Source organism: Canis lupus, chromosome 6 (genome assembly GCF_048164855.1).
Source record: "Canis lupus baileyi chromosome 6, mCanLup2.hap1, whole genome shotgun sequence".
Taxonomy (NCBI): Eukaryota; Metazoa; Chordata; class Mammalia; order Carnivora; family Canidae; genus Canis; species Canis lupus.
The window spans coordinates 8,018,153-8,032,564 of record NC_132843.1 but is presented as its reverse complement, the minus strand read 5'-3'; the positions used below and the strand labels follow the sequence as shown (position 1 = coordinate 8,032,564).

Here is a 14,412-nt window from a genome sequence, read left to right as displayed (position 1 = left end):
GGCCATTAACTTATTTTAAGGCCCCCGGGTCACCCTCCTAATTCTATGACATAAAGCTCTCATCTAGTTTGACTACAACCACCAGTCCTGCCAGTACACTTAACTCCCAAATTGATGTCCACAAACACGTTTATGAAACTAAGACTTACAAAAGATTTTGCACTAGTAACATCTGACCCCTTAGCTAAGGCTTTCTGAAGGAAACTTAGGTATATGTTACATTCAGTTAAATTTGGGCTCTCTCTAAACCAAGAAATGTATAGGACTCTGGACCAGAAACGCAAAGGCTCAGTGCCTCCTCTAATAATCAGCACAAATAAACATACCAGACACTTCCCAGTTTCAGGGTCACAGGCATCACTGTGGTTGTTGCAGTTGCAGGGCACACACGGAGCAAGCAGAGGGCGGGGTCCTCGGCTCCCACCTTGTGGGAGCTTCCCTCTGTGGTACCCAGGTGCACAGTCCTGAGTGCGTGCAAAAGGAAATGAACAAACAGGATTAAACAATGGCTAGAGGACTTGTAATGATTCTGACACTAATTCCACTCCTGAGCACCGCTTATGATCAATACATTCTGTGCTCAGTTCTGTTGTTTGGGTTTGGACAAACAGGTGATGTTTGGACACCAGCTGGGTATCCCACATTTACTTCTGACGCTACCTACCTGGAGACAGCATCAGATCCAATAGATTAAGGGCTCAGTTCTTAGAAGGTTGCCCCTGCCCTCCAACTACAGATGCCAATCACAAGTCCAGATTGTCCCCTGTGCTTCTGACAACTGGCTATAAATTGGAGGTTCCAATGACCTCTTCCCTGGGTTTGATTAATTTGCTAGAGTGGAGCTCAGAACTCAGAGAAACATTCTAGTTACTAGGTCACTGGTTTATTATAAAAGGATGTAACTCAAAAATAGCCAGAGGGAAGAGATGCATAGGGCAAGGGAAGGGGCATTGGAGCTTCCAGGCCCTCTCCAGGCATGCCACGTGTTCACCAACCAAGAAGCTCTCCGAACTCTATCCTTTGGGTTTTTCTGGAGTCTTCCTTACATAAGGATGATTGAGGAAATCATTGGCCCCTGGCAACTGATTCAACCTCAAGCCTCTTCCCTCCCCACTGTGGTTGGGTAGACCTTAAAGTTCTCCAGCCACATGCTTGGTTCTTCTGGTGACCAGCCTCCATCCTGAGATGAGCTTAGGAACTTTGCAAAAGTCACCTCATTCACATAACAAAAGGCATTTTTATAGATCTCGTTACTTAGGAAATTCTAAGCATTTAAGAACCTTGTGCTATGAAACAGGGAATGAAGACCAAATATATATATTTCTTCTTATAAATCACAGTATCACAACTTGAATAAACATTTCTCCAAAGAAGACAAAATTGGCTAATAAGCCCTTGAAAAGCTGCTCAGCAGCACTGATCATTAGGGAACTGCAAATCAAAACTATAATGAGATACCACCTCATACCCACTAAGAAAACGACTACCAAAGAAACAGAAAACAAATTGGAGTTGTCAAGGACATAGAAAAAGTGGACCACTTGTGCATTGCTGGTGGGAATACAAAATGGGACAGTGCTGTGGAAAGCAGTATGGCAGCTACTCAAAAAGTTAGACCTAGCAATTCTACTTTTCAGCATAAACCCCAAAGAATTGAAATTAGGGTCCTGGAGAGATACTTGTATAGCCATATTCATAGCAGCTTTATTCACAATGGGCAAAACGTTAATCCAAGTGTCCACTGATAGATGAATTAACAAAGAAAATGTGACACACACATACAGTGGAGTATCATTCAGCCTTCAGAAGGAAGCAAATTTTGCTATGCGTTACAATGTGGATGAACCTTGAAGACATCAGGCCAGCCAGGCATAGAGGAGAAATCCTGCACGATTCCACTTAAATGAAGGACCTAGAGTAGTCGAATTCACTGAGACGGGAAAGTAGAATGGTGATTGGTGATTACCAGGGGCTGTGGGGAGGGAGATTAGTTGTCCAATAATGTGAGTGTACTTCACACTACTGAACTATACACTTAAAAGTAGTCAAAACAGTAAGGTTTGTGTTTATGAATATTTAACCATAATTAAGTTTTTTTGAAGAGAAAAATTATTTAATTCATACAAATTCAGATCACCATTTGGGAGGTGCTGTAACAAGCATATTTCAACTCAGAACTGGGGAACAGATTTTAACCACAGTCTCCCTACCTGACACGAGAATCCAGCCGTCCCAGGAGGACAGAGACACTTCTCTAATAAGGATGCCACCTCCCGTCCTGGGTGCAACTCTCCAGCCTTTCTGCCAACCTCCATTGAAATATTTGAGATTCTGTGAAACCATTAAGAAGTGTGAGGGGGAACATTAAGATTTAGAAAGCTACTTTCTAGAAATCTAGCACATTACATAATGAATTTGCACATATATTAAACCAGAGCCTTCCTGCCAGTTTGCGAGTAGCTTCTATACAATTATAAAGGGAGTGTGTAAGAGCACAGCGGTGCTGTCATTACCCAGTGACAGTCCCCAGCCAACATTTTAGAACTAAAAAATAATATTACAGAAAGCACACCTGAAATATTTCCTGAAGTACTATTTTGGCATAACCTAGTATCTTTCTTTATGGGATAAGTACGAATTGAGCATGTGACAGCATTCTCAAGGTGTCAGGACACAAGAAGAATTTTAATTCTACTTAATTATGACAAGAAATGTCATTGAAGTTTCAGGGCAGAAAATAGCAGGACTTTTTTGGTTTTGTTCTGTTTACATTTTATCCTCTTCTAAGATATCACCATTATGTACTTATATTTTACATCCACATTACTTGGAAGATGGATAAATCTGTCATTCTCCACACATTTCATCATATTGATATTTAATAATTTGGTGAGAAACACAAATATATATACTGGTGAAGATAGGAAGTAGTAAGGGTGAATCATCTCTTCTGTTTGATTCCAAATAAAGTTTTTTTTCATTCTAGAAGTTTCCAACTACCTGCTTTGCTGTAATCCTTGGCCGTAAGATGCTTTGATGAGGATATATTCAATGTTGCTAAGAACAGACATAAAATCGGAGCGTGTGACAGGTTTTTCAGAAACAGAGTTAAAATATTTCCAGAAATTCTGTGAATGAGAAACACATGCAATTACACTTGGGTTACAAATCCTCAGGGGCTTATGAACTTATCCATTCTTTTATAAATTTCTCTGGAAGTGAGCCTGGCCCTGTGCACGACAACAAGCGTGGCGAGGAAGCTCTGCTGTCACCTCCTGGGGAAGCAGGTGTGCCAGCCTCATTTGGCAGCACACGTGTCACCTGTGTCCCCTAGGGCCAGACCGCCACACCGTCCACAGCTGTCTGCCATGTGAGTGAGCGCACACTTGCCAGATCCAAGCAAGTCCAGAGACTCCGCACCCTTACACCCACACGGATGGAGACTCGTGTGTCACGATCAAGGATTTAGGACGCAATTCGCACCAAGCTAAAATAAGCCTAGAACTTTAAATCGTTCTTACTACTCTTGTTAAACCCATGCCGATTCTGATCCCAGGGTCTTCTGGCTCATGCTCATATCAGCATTTTTGTGATTCCACTGCTTGCAGAGCTAACTTCACACCGTCAAGGGGCAGGTATGAAGGGAGGACATGGTCACCTCTTTCATTCCCACTTGCTGCTCTTGTCGTATTCCATTCTCCGGTGCAGGCACGTCCACATAAATGACCTGCTTTCTGGTCCGGCCGCCTTTGATCAGCACTTGGGGCTCGAGGTTGAAGGTGCCAATGCCATCGGAAGAGTAGAAGGCCACGCTGTATTTCAGTCGGCCGCCGTAGGCCAGGAGCTACGCAATAGTGAATGGTTTACTTCTCAGACATAGCACCACTTTAAAACCATTTCATTACAAGCCTACTGCCATTTGAAAGAAATCCTGGGGATCCCTGGGTGGCTCAGTGGTTTAGTGCCTTCGGTCCAAGGCATGATCCTGGAGTCCCGGGATCAAGTCCCACATGGGGCTTCCTACATGGAGCCTGCTTCTCCCTCTGCCTTTGTCTCTGCCTCTCTCTCTCTGTGTCTCTCATGAATAAATAAAATCTTAAAAAAAATAAATAAAGCTTCATCTCATTCCAAATATTTAAATAAGTATTAAAAAAAAAAAAAAGAAATCCTGCATCTTAAAAACACATCACACAGGTAGGGTAGGTTGTCTGGAATTTGTGTCTTTTTAATTTACTTAATAATGAATTATTATTTCTTTTTAAAGATTTTATTTACTTATTCATGAGAGACACAGAGAGAGAGAGAGGCAGAGACACAGGCAGAGGGAGAAGCAGGCTCCAGGCAGGGGAGCCCGATGCAGGACTTGATCCCAGGACCCCGGGATCACGCCCTGAGCCAAAGGCAGACACGCAACTGCTGAGCCACCCAGGTGTCCCTTAATTATAATTATTAAATTGACTCATGCCATAGCTTTTTTTTTTTTTTAAAGCAAGTGATGTTTTAAAAGTATTTTTCTTTGAAGACTTTATTTACTTATTTGAGAGAGAAAGACAGAACACGAGGCAGAAAGAGGAAGGGCAGAGGGAGTGGGAGAAGCAGACTCCCCATTGAGCAGGGAGCCTGACATGGGACTTGTTCCCAGAATCCTGGGATCATGACCTAAGCCAAAGGCAGACGCTTAACCGACTGAGATGCCCAGGCACCCCAAAAGTTTTAAAAACACTTTTATTGAAGCATGTTGGGCATGTAAGGCTATACGTATTTAAGGTACACAACTCACTGATTCTGGGGATGAGTATAGACCCGTGAAGCCACCACCACTATCAAGGCCACAGGCATCACCTCCCAGAGTTTCATGTCAATGGCACCAATGGAGGTAAGCACTGAAGTAGCAGATCAGTGTGGCAATGGTCCTGATTATTTTCAGGCTCCTCTGAATTAAAAATGACCTACAGCAATGGGAACAGTGGATGCATATGTGCCAATTTTATAGGTCTGGGTGATTTCACACAGACTCCAATGCTTATTTAAACAAAAATGCAAATGATGCCTTCAGTACTCTGTTATAGTCGCTTTTTGCTTTCTCCCAAATGAGTAACAATTTGTTGAAAAGAACCACAGCACTTGAGCTTATGTTAATAAAAACGATAAATGTCTGTTGACTGCTTGAGGAAGGAGAAATATAGCAAGATTTGAGTTTTAAGAGACTTTACGTTTTTATTTTTAAGGAGTCTCTACACACAACGTGGGGCTCGAACTCGTGACCTTGAGATCAAGAGTCACATGCTCTTCCGGCTAAGCCAGCCAGGTGCCCCGAAAAGACTTTCAAATGAAAATTATTTGAGAGCCATATATATCCGGAGGAATTTTTAGAAGTGTTGAACTTCCCTATCCCCACCGAAGAGGGAGTAACCGCCTCACGTAATGGTAGGCTAACACAACCCGTTGTGATTTCAAAGGACACCTGTCTTCTCTGGGAAATGCGGACTGGCTCTAGGCCAGGTGTGGGCCTCACCTGGTCTCCCTGGAACTGCTCCGGCAGCCGCCAGTAAAACGGCTCTGCATGCACGTACTGCCGGACAGTCACGGCGTCCAGGAGGACATCAGGGGCCTGGTAATACACCCCCTCAGTCGTGCCCTTGAGGTTGCTCTGAGAAACCACGCGCAGGAGGGGTTGCTCTGGGTCCAGCGTCACCTAGCCACAGAAGGGGGAAGAAAAGATACCTGAGAGCATGAATTCATTCCTCGCCTTGGATTTGTCACATTCTACTACTGTTTTACAGACGAGACAGCTTCATTGTTAGAACAGGAGTAACAAAGACATTTCTTTCAAACTCAAACATCTGGGTTCAAATGAAAACTGCACGTGTTTGACACTGCGGCATTCAGGGCCAAACAACTGCTCTTTTGGGGCAGGATTCACTTATATGAAGGAAACTGCTGTGTGTTGCAGGTTTCTTTTCTCTTCAACTCAAGCTTTTGATAGATCAGCTAAGGAGCAACCCTGAGTGCCTTTAGTTCCAGCTTCATTTATTTCCTCGGATGGAAGAAACAGGGCTCTGATTCATGATGAGCCCAGATTAGCTTCCTGGAATTTCCCATGCCAGAAAAGCAAAATTTAAAGTAAATACTTGACTACCTCCCCTACCTTCACCCACCTCCCATGGGGGTTGAGAGGGGGTCAAAAACAGCACATTTTACCACATGTGCAACGTACCGGAATCCTCACATAACCCTCCAGCTCTGAGCAGGCTTGTGACAGCCCGAAGCAGAAGCAGGGAATACATCCCAGAGGGTCATCAGCGTGGAGGGCATAGGTGCCAGCTCGACACTCACTGCACTGAAGGCCAAGCACGTTTTCCTAAAGGAGAGAAAGCAATAGCCTTGTTTGTTTTTACCTGAAAAATGAGACATGATTGCTGAACAGAAATGAAATAAAACACAAAGATAATTCTAGATTCATAAACATCCCTGGAGGAGTGGTTTCTTTAGGCATGCTCCCCAACCTCAGTGAATATCCACTCTCTCAGGCGGCATCCGTGACTTCCAAATGTGATCATAGGAATCCTCTTGGAAGCTTTGGGAATATATAGATTCCCTGATGAGCCTCTCTGGAGTGAATAGGAAACATCTCCCTGAGGCTGCAGGTGACTCTGATGACTGGTCAGGTGGAGGGCCACCGGTCACCAACCAGGCGGTGGCCAAGGCAGGTGCCTCCTGTTCCAACCGTCTGTAATGAACGCTGCTATCGCCGATGTGGTAAGCCAAAAATATGTTCCCTGACGTTTCCATTACTCCCAGGCCATAGTATTTGCACAAGCTTTCCCTTCCTCATCCCTAGTCACTAATCAGCTCACTACTCTGTCTCCATCTCACCAGCACCTGGAAGAAGACCAGAGGAGGTAGCCAATTACCTCCCATTAACAGAGCGCAGTGGAGAAAATCAGTGGAAATACATGGAATTAAACATGATGTTAAAATCATACACACTGGGAAAATTAAAAAAAAACACAACTGTCCTTCATTCTGGCCAGCACATACAAAAGAATGATTACTTGCCACTTAGAAAAATCAGAAATCTTTTATTTATTTATGTATTTATTTATTTAAATTTTGGGGTTGAGGTGTGGAGGGTGAGGGAGAGAGAGAATCCCAAGTAGGCTCCAGCACAGAGTCCAACATGGGGTTCAATCCCATCACCCTGAGATCATGCTCTGAGCCAAAATCAAAAGTCAGATGCTTAACCAACTGAGCCACCCAGGTGCCCCAAATCACAAATCTTCTTGAAGGCCCTGTGTTATCTATTTTACCTGTGTATTCAAGACAGACTGGTTGCTCAGCCAACTGGAACACAGGACAGAAAACTCAGGGTTTTTCCATTCAGTTCTATCATCTGACACTTACAATAATCAGTAAAAATTCCATTTAAAGAATCATCCATTGTTCTAGCAGAGCATACACAGAATTTAAACCCAAACCTAGCAGGCAGTGAGAACTCACTATGAAAAGTGTCTAAAACCTAGCTGCTGATTTTAGATAGTTAAAAGCCCAAGAGTCGTAGTGATGAGTGCGAGAGGGGAAGAGAGCGGAACACCAAGGGCCCTTACCTTGCAAGAGCAGGTACCGGTGTCCTCTGCACAGCTGCAAAGACCCTGTTCCTCATCACAGGTGTCTGCCAATGTCCCTCGCAGGTCACAGTCACAGGCCACACAGTCTGGAAAGTCTCTGTACCCCAGGGAGCACTGATGGCAGCTCAGTCCACCGAATGCAGGCTTACATGGGCAATGGCCTGTGAGCGCATCGCATCCATGACTGGCTGACCCCACAGCACTGCAATTGCAGGCCTGGAAAAATAAACTAACTAAATAAAAAGGTACTTTTTACAATTTAATAATGTACACATGTTGAGATTACAGGAGAACATGAAATCTGGGGACACGACACAATCTCTTACGATTGCTACATGGATTCACTTTGCCCCGAGCCAACAGAAGGCAGCAACTGCCGTGCTGGCCATCTGTGCCTCCTGGGGCCCCACAGGCCCTGGGCATGACCTGAAAGTCAACCCAGCAGCAGCATCTTACAAGCCAAAGTCAAGTCTGTTCCTAAAAACACAAACTATATCCAAGTTTAACTGATGAAACCTACATAGAAGATTGGCTATAACCACCCCCCCCCCCAAAGTGACTTATGCCCTTCTCCTGGAAGATCGTGTATGTAGGAGACTATATTTAAAGGGCACTAAAATAAGGGTTTCTAACCATCAGTTCCACAATTGGGTTCTCGAAGAAAACTCAGACTGAAGTACTGTAAGGCTATTGCCTCTTCCACTTTGATGCCTGAACCTGTACTGAGTTTTAAATACAAACCTCAACAAGGTTAAGGTCAAGTGAATGGCTAAAGAGAAGGAGTGAAACTGGCTCCAGCAAAGTGCTTCCCAGTTAAGAAAATGCAGATGACAGTGCACACCTGGCATCCGAGCTCTAGGTCATGGCCCCAGTATCCGTCCTCACATTGGTCACAGGTGGCGCCCCGAGTATGAGGAGGGCAGATACACGCCCCCGATTCCGGGTCACAAGTGTGCTGCGTGTGAGCACAGTCACAGGCTGCAACAGAGAGAGATGGTGCTGTTACACATCTGGACACCATGCCATCGAAGGGGTCAGGGTTGATGCCACAGAGTATCTCCCATCTATTGATTATCTAGACCATTCTTCTCATTCTTAACAGAGCCCTCGTTATTCCCAAGATCTGCCCGTGTCCCTCAGCAGGTCGCTGTCCTCCTTGTCAAGAGATGTTGCAAAGGGGCCAAAGAGAAACAGAAATAGGTGGGAAGAACAGCTAATATTTTTGGAGCACTTATCGTGTGCCAAATGCTGTGGTAAGGACTTTACGTTCAACATCAAAAGTAACTCCCGGATGGAGATTATGATTACAGTCTCTATTTTATGGTTGAGGAAACTAGAGCTAAAAAAAGGTCATTAATCTAAGTTCACATAATTAGTAAAGCCTAACCAGAGATTATGGACAAATTAAGAATAGGGATTAGGATACAGAAAAAAAAAAAAAAAAGGTATGAAATCCTACATGTTAAAGAGAGAAAAGCAAAGGATCTTAACAGAATTAGAAGTCAAAGGAGAGCTCAAAGAAAAGTCTGGAAAATACCATAAAGTCTCAAATCATGAATTCTGGAGCTTACGTGTACAGCCACCGTCCTGGTATGCATAGAAGCCCCGCGCACACCTGTCGCACTTTTCCCCAGCTACGCCTGGTAGGCAGTGACACTGGCCATCCTCTGTGCAGTCATCGGACATGGAGCCTGACGCGCTGCAGTTGCAGGGCAGGCACCCCAGCCCCGTGTCCAACCCGTAATAGCCAGGCTGTTTCACAGGAGGGGTGGGGTCGTGGAAGCCAGAATACATTTTAGTTAGCCACTAATACTTATGAGGATGTTTCCCAAATCAAACATAAAATGTTTCATAGAATCATTAAGAGTTCATGACATCATTGCAGTCCTTTGTAAACTGAAGTCACACTGTGTAGGTAGAGATACACAGCATTCAGCAGCCGTGTTTGGGCATTAGCTCTTGCTGGCAGTCACCAAGTCCATTTCATTTGAACCAAGGTTAAGGTATCAACTATAGGCATCACTGACAAACACTTTAATTGTAGACAACGACCAATAGGCATCTTACCAAGCACTGGTCACACTGCTGTCCAGTCACATGAGGTTTGCAGTCACAGAGTCCAGTGTCAAGATGGCAGACATCAGAAATGGAGCCTTTTCCATGGCATTCACAGGCTAACACACACACACACACACAAGAGACATAGTTGTGCCCATTTCTGGGTATGATTGTAAAAAGATCCCTTAATCCCCAAAGGAAAAATTTTAAACATTCATGTTTCAAATCATTAAACTAAAAAATTTACTTTGCAATAAATTTTAATTTAGTGGATTTCTGAAGAGTAAACCAACCCAGGGTTGGTGGAAGGAGCCATCCCACAGAAAAACCACTGAAGCTATTAAGATAATAATTAGCAAATGATCTTAACCAACTTCAGGAGTTCCTTGAAATTGTAAAAAATGAGCCACCAATGTTTATCAATGAATCTTAATAAAAAACATACGATGGAGATTTCAAAAATCAATTTAGTCACCAGCTTGCATTCTAATCGTGTATTTATTTAATATTTTAAAGCTCCATTATAACAATCTAAATAGCTATTATTACATTTCATAGTTTAACGTAGAACATTTCCCTGTCCTAAGTCATGAGTCATCTGTAGCTCTAATACACTTACCTTCAGGCCACACATTTCAGTTTCATCTATAGTTAAGGTACTGATGTTCAAACTACAAAGTCCCCCGCCTTTACAAAGTGATACAATTTAATGGCTCCTAGAAATTGTTGATATTTATAGCACAGCTGTCAATATGCTGCTTATTACAAATATTTAATAAGCTGAAAAAATACTCCATAGAAACATAGACTATCGATAAACGCTTGGACTCAGGAAATGCACGTTCTCTGTCACATGGTAAAACGATGTGAAAAAAAAAAAAAAAGAAAAGAAAAACTTCACAAATCTGTCAAGCCCAAGCGCACTTGGTGTGTGTCAGCATTCTGCAGGGGAGGTGGAGCCATGGTAGATGCTGGAAGGCTGATGATCAGAAGAAAGGGAGGTATTCTCTGGTGTAAGCGGATCATCTGTGAGTCCCTCAGCAGGAGGCTGGGGAAGTGCTAGGGGCCCCATTTCTGTAGCTTACCTTTGAACACTCAACTCACCAGCTGTGTTAAGCATGCCTCCTGGGGCCTCAGGGACCCTGGAGACTGCCCTTCCCAAGGCTAGTGGATGCCTAGAGCGAGTACATGGCTTGCCTGCCAGCATGCCTTTCATATGCCAACAAACAAACCAATCCAAAGCTCACCCCCACAAAGGACTTCCTAGGACCTCTGTTCATTTAGGCTTCATTTCCACAATCCCCCCCGACCCCTCACCCCAGGGCCATGCATCTGACAGTTAGGTACAGTCCCCCTGCCCCAGAGCCTGCTGCAATTATTCCAAGTAGCCAATCCTAAACCTGCTTATCCTGCCTGCCCTTTCCTTCCTAAGGAAACCACAACAAAGATTCTAGCCCACACTTCCCCTCCTGACCAACCTGGGTGCTTCCCCGAGTGCCCTCCAACCCCCCGCCAAGGCCTTGGTGGGTCCCCTCCTCCTGGCCTCTGCTGTGCCACACATGTTTACACACACACACACACACACACACACACACACACACACCTGGCGACCTGAGGTCCCATCTCCCTGTCGCCCTCCCTTCCTCTAGAACCTTCAAATTCACCTTCCCTTCATGCCTCTTGGCTGCAAACACTGCTCCTCGTGAAGTCTCCCAGGACTTCACATTCAAAGTGCACATCCTTGGTCTTCATCTTTGTTCTATCTTCCAGTGAGATGGGACCCGTGGCCACTCCCTCCCCTTGTAATTTCCCTCTCGCTGAGGTCAGGGACCACCTCTGGGTTCCTCCCTCCTTCTCTTATCTCCCCCTCTGTGTCTCACTGAAAGCTTCCCCTTCCTCTGAGGAAACATCAAAGTTCACTGTATGAGCATCACAAAATACTGATGATGTATTTACCGTGTTGTTGGTTTGTCACCATATCACATTACGGTATATTTCTCTTTTTTTAAAAAAAGATTTCATTTATTTATTCATGAGGGACACAGAGAGAGGCAGAGACACAGGCAGAGGGAGAAGCAGGTGCCCTGTTGGGAGCCCAATGTGGGACTTGATCCCAGGACCGGGATGATACCCTGATCCAAAGGCAGAAGCTGAACCACTAGCCACACAGGCGCCCTTCTCTGGGCTCCATTTCTTCCCTGGTTCCTGCATGTCTGAACATCCAAATGTTTCCCCAACACCCCCCTAGGAATTCCCATGTCAGTAATACTGAATACTGACATTGCCACTGAGGTTAACCTAGTAAAACACGGTAGTATATTAGCCTGTGGGGCATCTGGGAAGTCCATAAAGGGATCCTATTATAGGTCTGGGTGGATTTCTAATGAAATATCCAGAAATAATAAGAATTCATCCATCAAAGCTGGAGGGGGGGCAGGAAAAAGGAAATGAGGAAAGAATAGAATGTGTAAATGCTTGGAGACTAGAAAGAGCCCAGACACTGTCAGTCTGTAAGCAGTCTAGCTGCCTGGGCCACCAACCTGGATCCAGACCCAATCCTGAGCCCCATCCCCTCCCAACTCCAGTCCACACAGAGATCTTCCAATTTCTTTCTTTCTTTCTTTCTTCCTTTCTTTCTTTCTTTCTTTCTTTCTTTCTTTCTTTCTTTCTTTCTTTCTTTCTTTCTTTCTTTCTTTCTTTCTCTTTCTTTCTTTCTTTCTTTCTTTCTTTCTTTCTTTCTTTCTTTCTTTCTTTCTTTCAGAGAGAAAGAGAGAGAAAGGGAAAGAATCCCAAGCAGGCTCCCCACTGAGCACAGAGCCTGACCCGAGGCTTGACCTCACAACCCTGAGATCAGGACCTGAGCTGAAATCAAGAGGCTGACTAGCAAAGCCCTTCAGCGTCCCAAGATTTTCTAGTTTCTACCTTCACTTTTACCCCCATGACAAAGGCTCTACTGGAAGCCCTCTAACTTTTCTGGCAAGTTTCTCTTCTGGCCTTGGCTCTCTTCTTATCCACTGTGTCCCCCACAGTGGTTCCAGAGTGACTGTTCAACACAGATCTGGTCAGACGCACCCCTGTTCAAGTGAGATGGAGCCCAGGACAGAGGTCAGCGCTCTCCACCCTGGATGTGGCCTGCTTTCCACCCGTCAACTATGGCTCCTGTCCTGGCCTGACCCTGCCTTTCACTTTCCAGCACACTCTTTCCAGACTCTGCCCCCCTGGCCTGGATGACACCTTCCCACCACCTGTCAGCCCACCCGGGGGTCTCCTACCAATCCTTCAAGCTGCACATCAAGAGGCGTTTCCTCCAGAGGCACCCATGGACTGCCTTGGGCCCTACGGAGCTTTGTGCAAACCCCGGGGTGGTCATCCATCCATCGCCCTGGAATGCTGCTAGTCCTCTCCGCCTGGCACTGCATGTGCATCTCCTGACCCCTGCAGATGTGGCTGATGGGACAGACCGACATGATCTCTAATATCACTTAAACTAAGACCTGGTCCAATGACTCGGACCCAGACCCAAACCCTGTCTGTTCTGACCCTCCTCCCTCACCTCCGTTCATCACCAAGATCTCCTTTGTATGCAAAATAGTGAAGCAGTTTTGTCTATGAAGTTGCAAATATGAAGGAAAATTATTTTTTTGATCATAATGAGAAACATTTAAATACATGTGAACAACTTAGATATGTAAATTCCCTTTTGCAACTGCAAATCTTATGTAATCTAAATACAGATCAAGTACTTCTTATGAAAACTTAGCATCCTAATTGAAATAGGCTATAAAATATGCAATGAATTTTGAAGACTTAATGTTAAAAAGGAAAGCAGACATCTCATTAATACTTTAAAAATCTGAGTACGTGACAAAAAGATACTACTTTTATAATTGGGTAAAATAAGATGTACTACTAAAATACATTTCATCTGGGATGCCTGGGGGGCTCAGTGGTTGGGCATCTGCCTTTGGTTCAGGTTGTGATCCGGGGATCCTGGGATGGAGTCCCACATCAGGTTCCCTGCTTCTCCCTTTGTCTGTGTCTCTGCCTCTCTCTGTCTCTCTCTGTGTTTCTCATAAATAAAAGAAATAAAATCTTAAAATAAAATGCATTTCATCTATGTCTTTTTATTTATGTGGTGACTAGAAAATTTAAAATTACATGCTTCATTTACATTGCTACTAGGACAGCATTACTATAGAAAAATTATAAAAAGTACTATTTTTATTATTAGCATTTATAATAGCTACCATTTATTTCATTTCCAGAACTTTAAGTTTTTATCCCAATTACTTCTTACAAAGGCCTTAACACATACACACACACACACACAAACACACACACAACGTATATATAACTAGGTCCATTTTAAGGAAACAGTGGCTCAGAGAGGTTAATAAATTTGCCCAATGTCACAGTTGATTGTGACCAACCCTGAGCTCTAACCTACATTAGTCAGACTCCAAGGCCTGAGATCCACATCATCACATGTATCTCCCCAGTAGAGCTGGGCCAAAATTTTTCCAGCTCCTCTGATGATACTTGTACAGTGCTCTGGGAAGTAACAAATGCACAATAAGCGATGAATGAATGAAGTAATGGATCATCAAGGTTTGCAGTAAAGATGAAAAGGAACGACATGAGTATAGTGTATACTTGGAAGCTTTCCACAAATACTGGTCACCATAATTATCCTCCATAACCAGGAGGTGGTCCTGGTCCTACTATG

General features: G+C 44.2%; 1 protein-coding gene across 1 annotated transcript in view; it reads right to left on the bottom strand.

The window, feature by feature from the left end:
- The window catches only part of LAMA1 (laminin subunit alpha 1), a 155,101-nt gene that overhangs the window by 56,147 nt on the left and 84,542 nt on the right, over nt 1-14,412 (bottom strand). Inside the window, exons 20-29 of the mRNA XM_072828761.1 lie at nt 9,696-9,802; nt 9,200-9,380; nt 8,470-8,606; nt 7,608-7,844; nt 6,218-6,361; nt 5,516-5,695; nt 3,659-3,844; nt 3,001-3,128; nt 2,211-2,331; nt 327-464 (exon numbers count right to left, since the gene is read on the bottom strand). Coding sequence (XP_072684862.1) covers nt 327-464; nt 2,211-2,331; nt 3,001-3,128; nt 3,659-3,844; nt 5,516-5,695; nt 6,218-6,361; nt 7,608-7,844; nt 8,470-8,606; nt 9,200-9,380; nt 9,696-9,802 — 1,559 coding nt within the window. The remainder of the gene's footprint in view (nt 1-326; nt 465-2,210; nt 2,332-3,000; nt 3,129-3,658; nt 3,845-5,515; nt 5,696-6,217; nt 6,362-7,607; nt 7,845-8,469; nt 8,607-9,199; nt 9,381-9,695; nt 9,803-14,412) is intronic.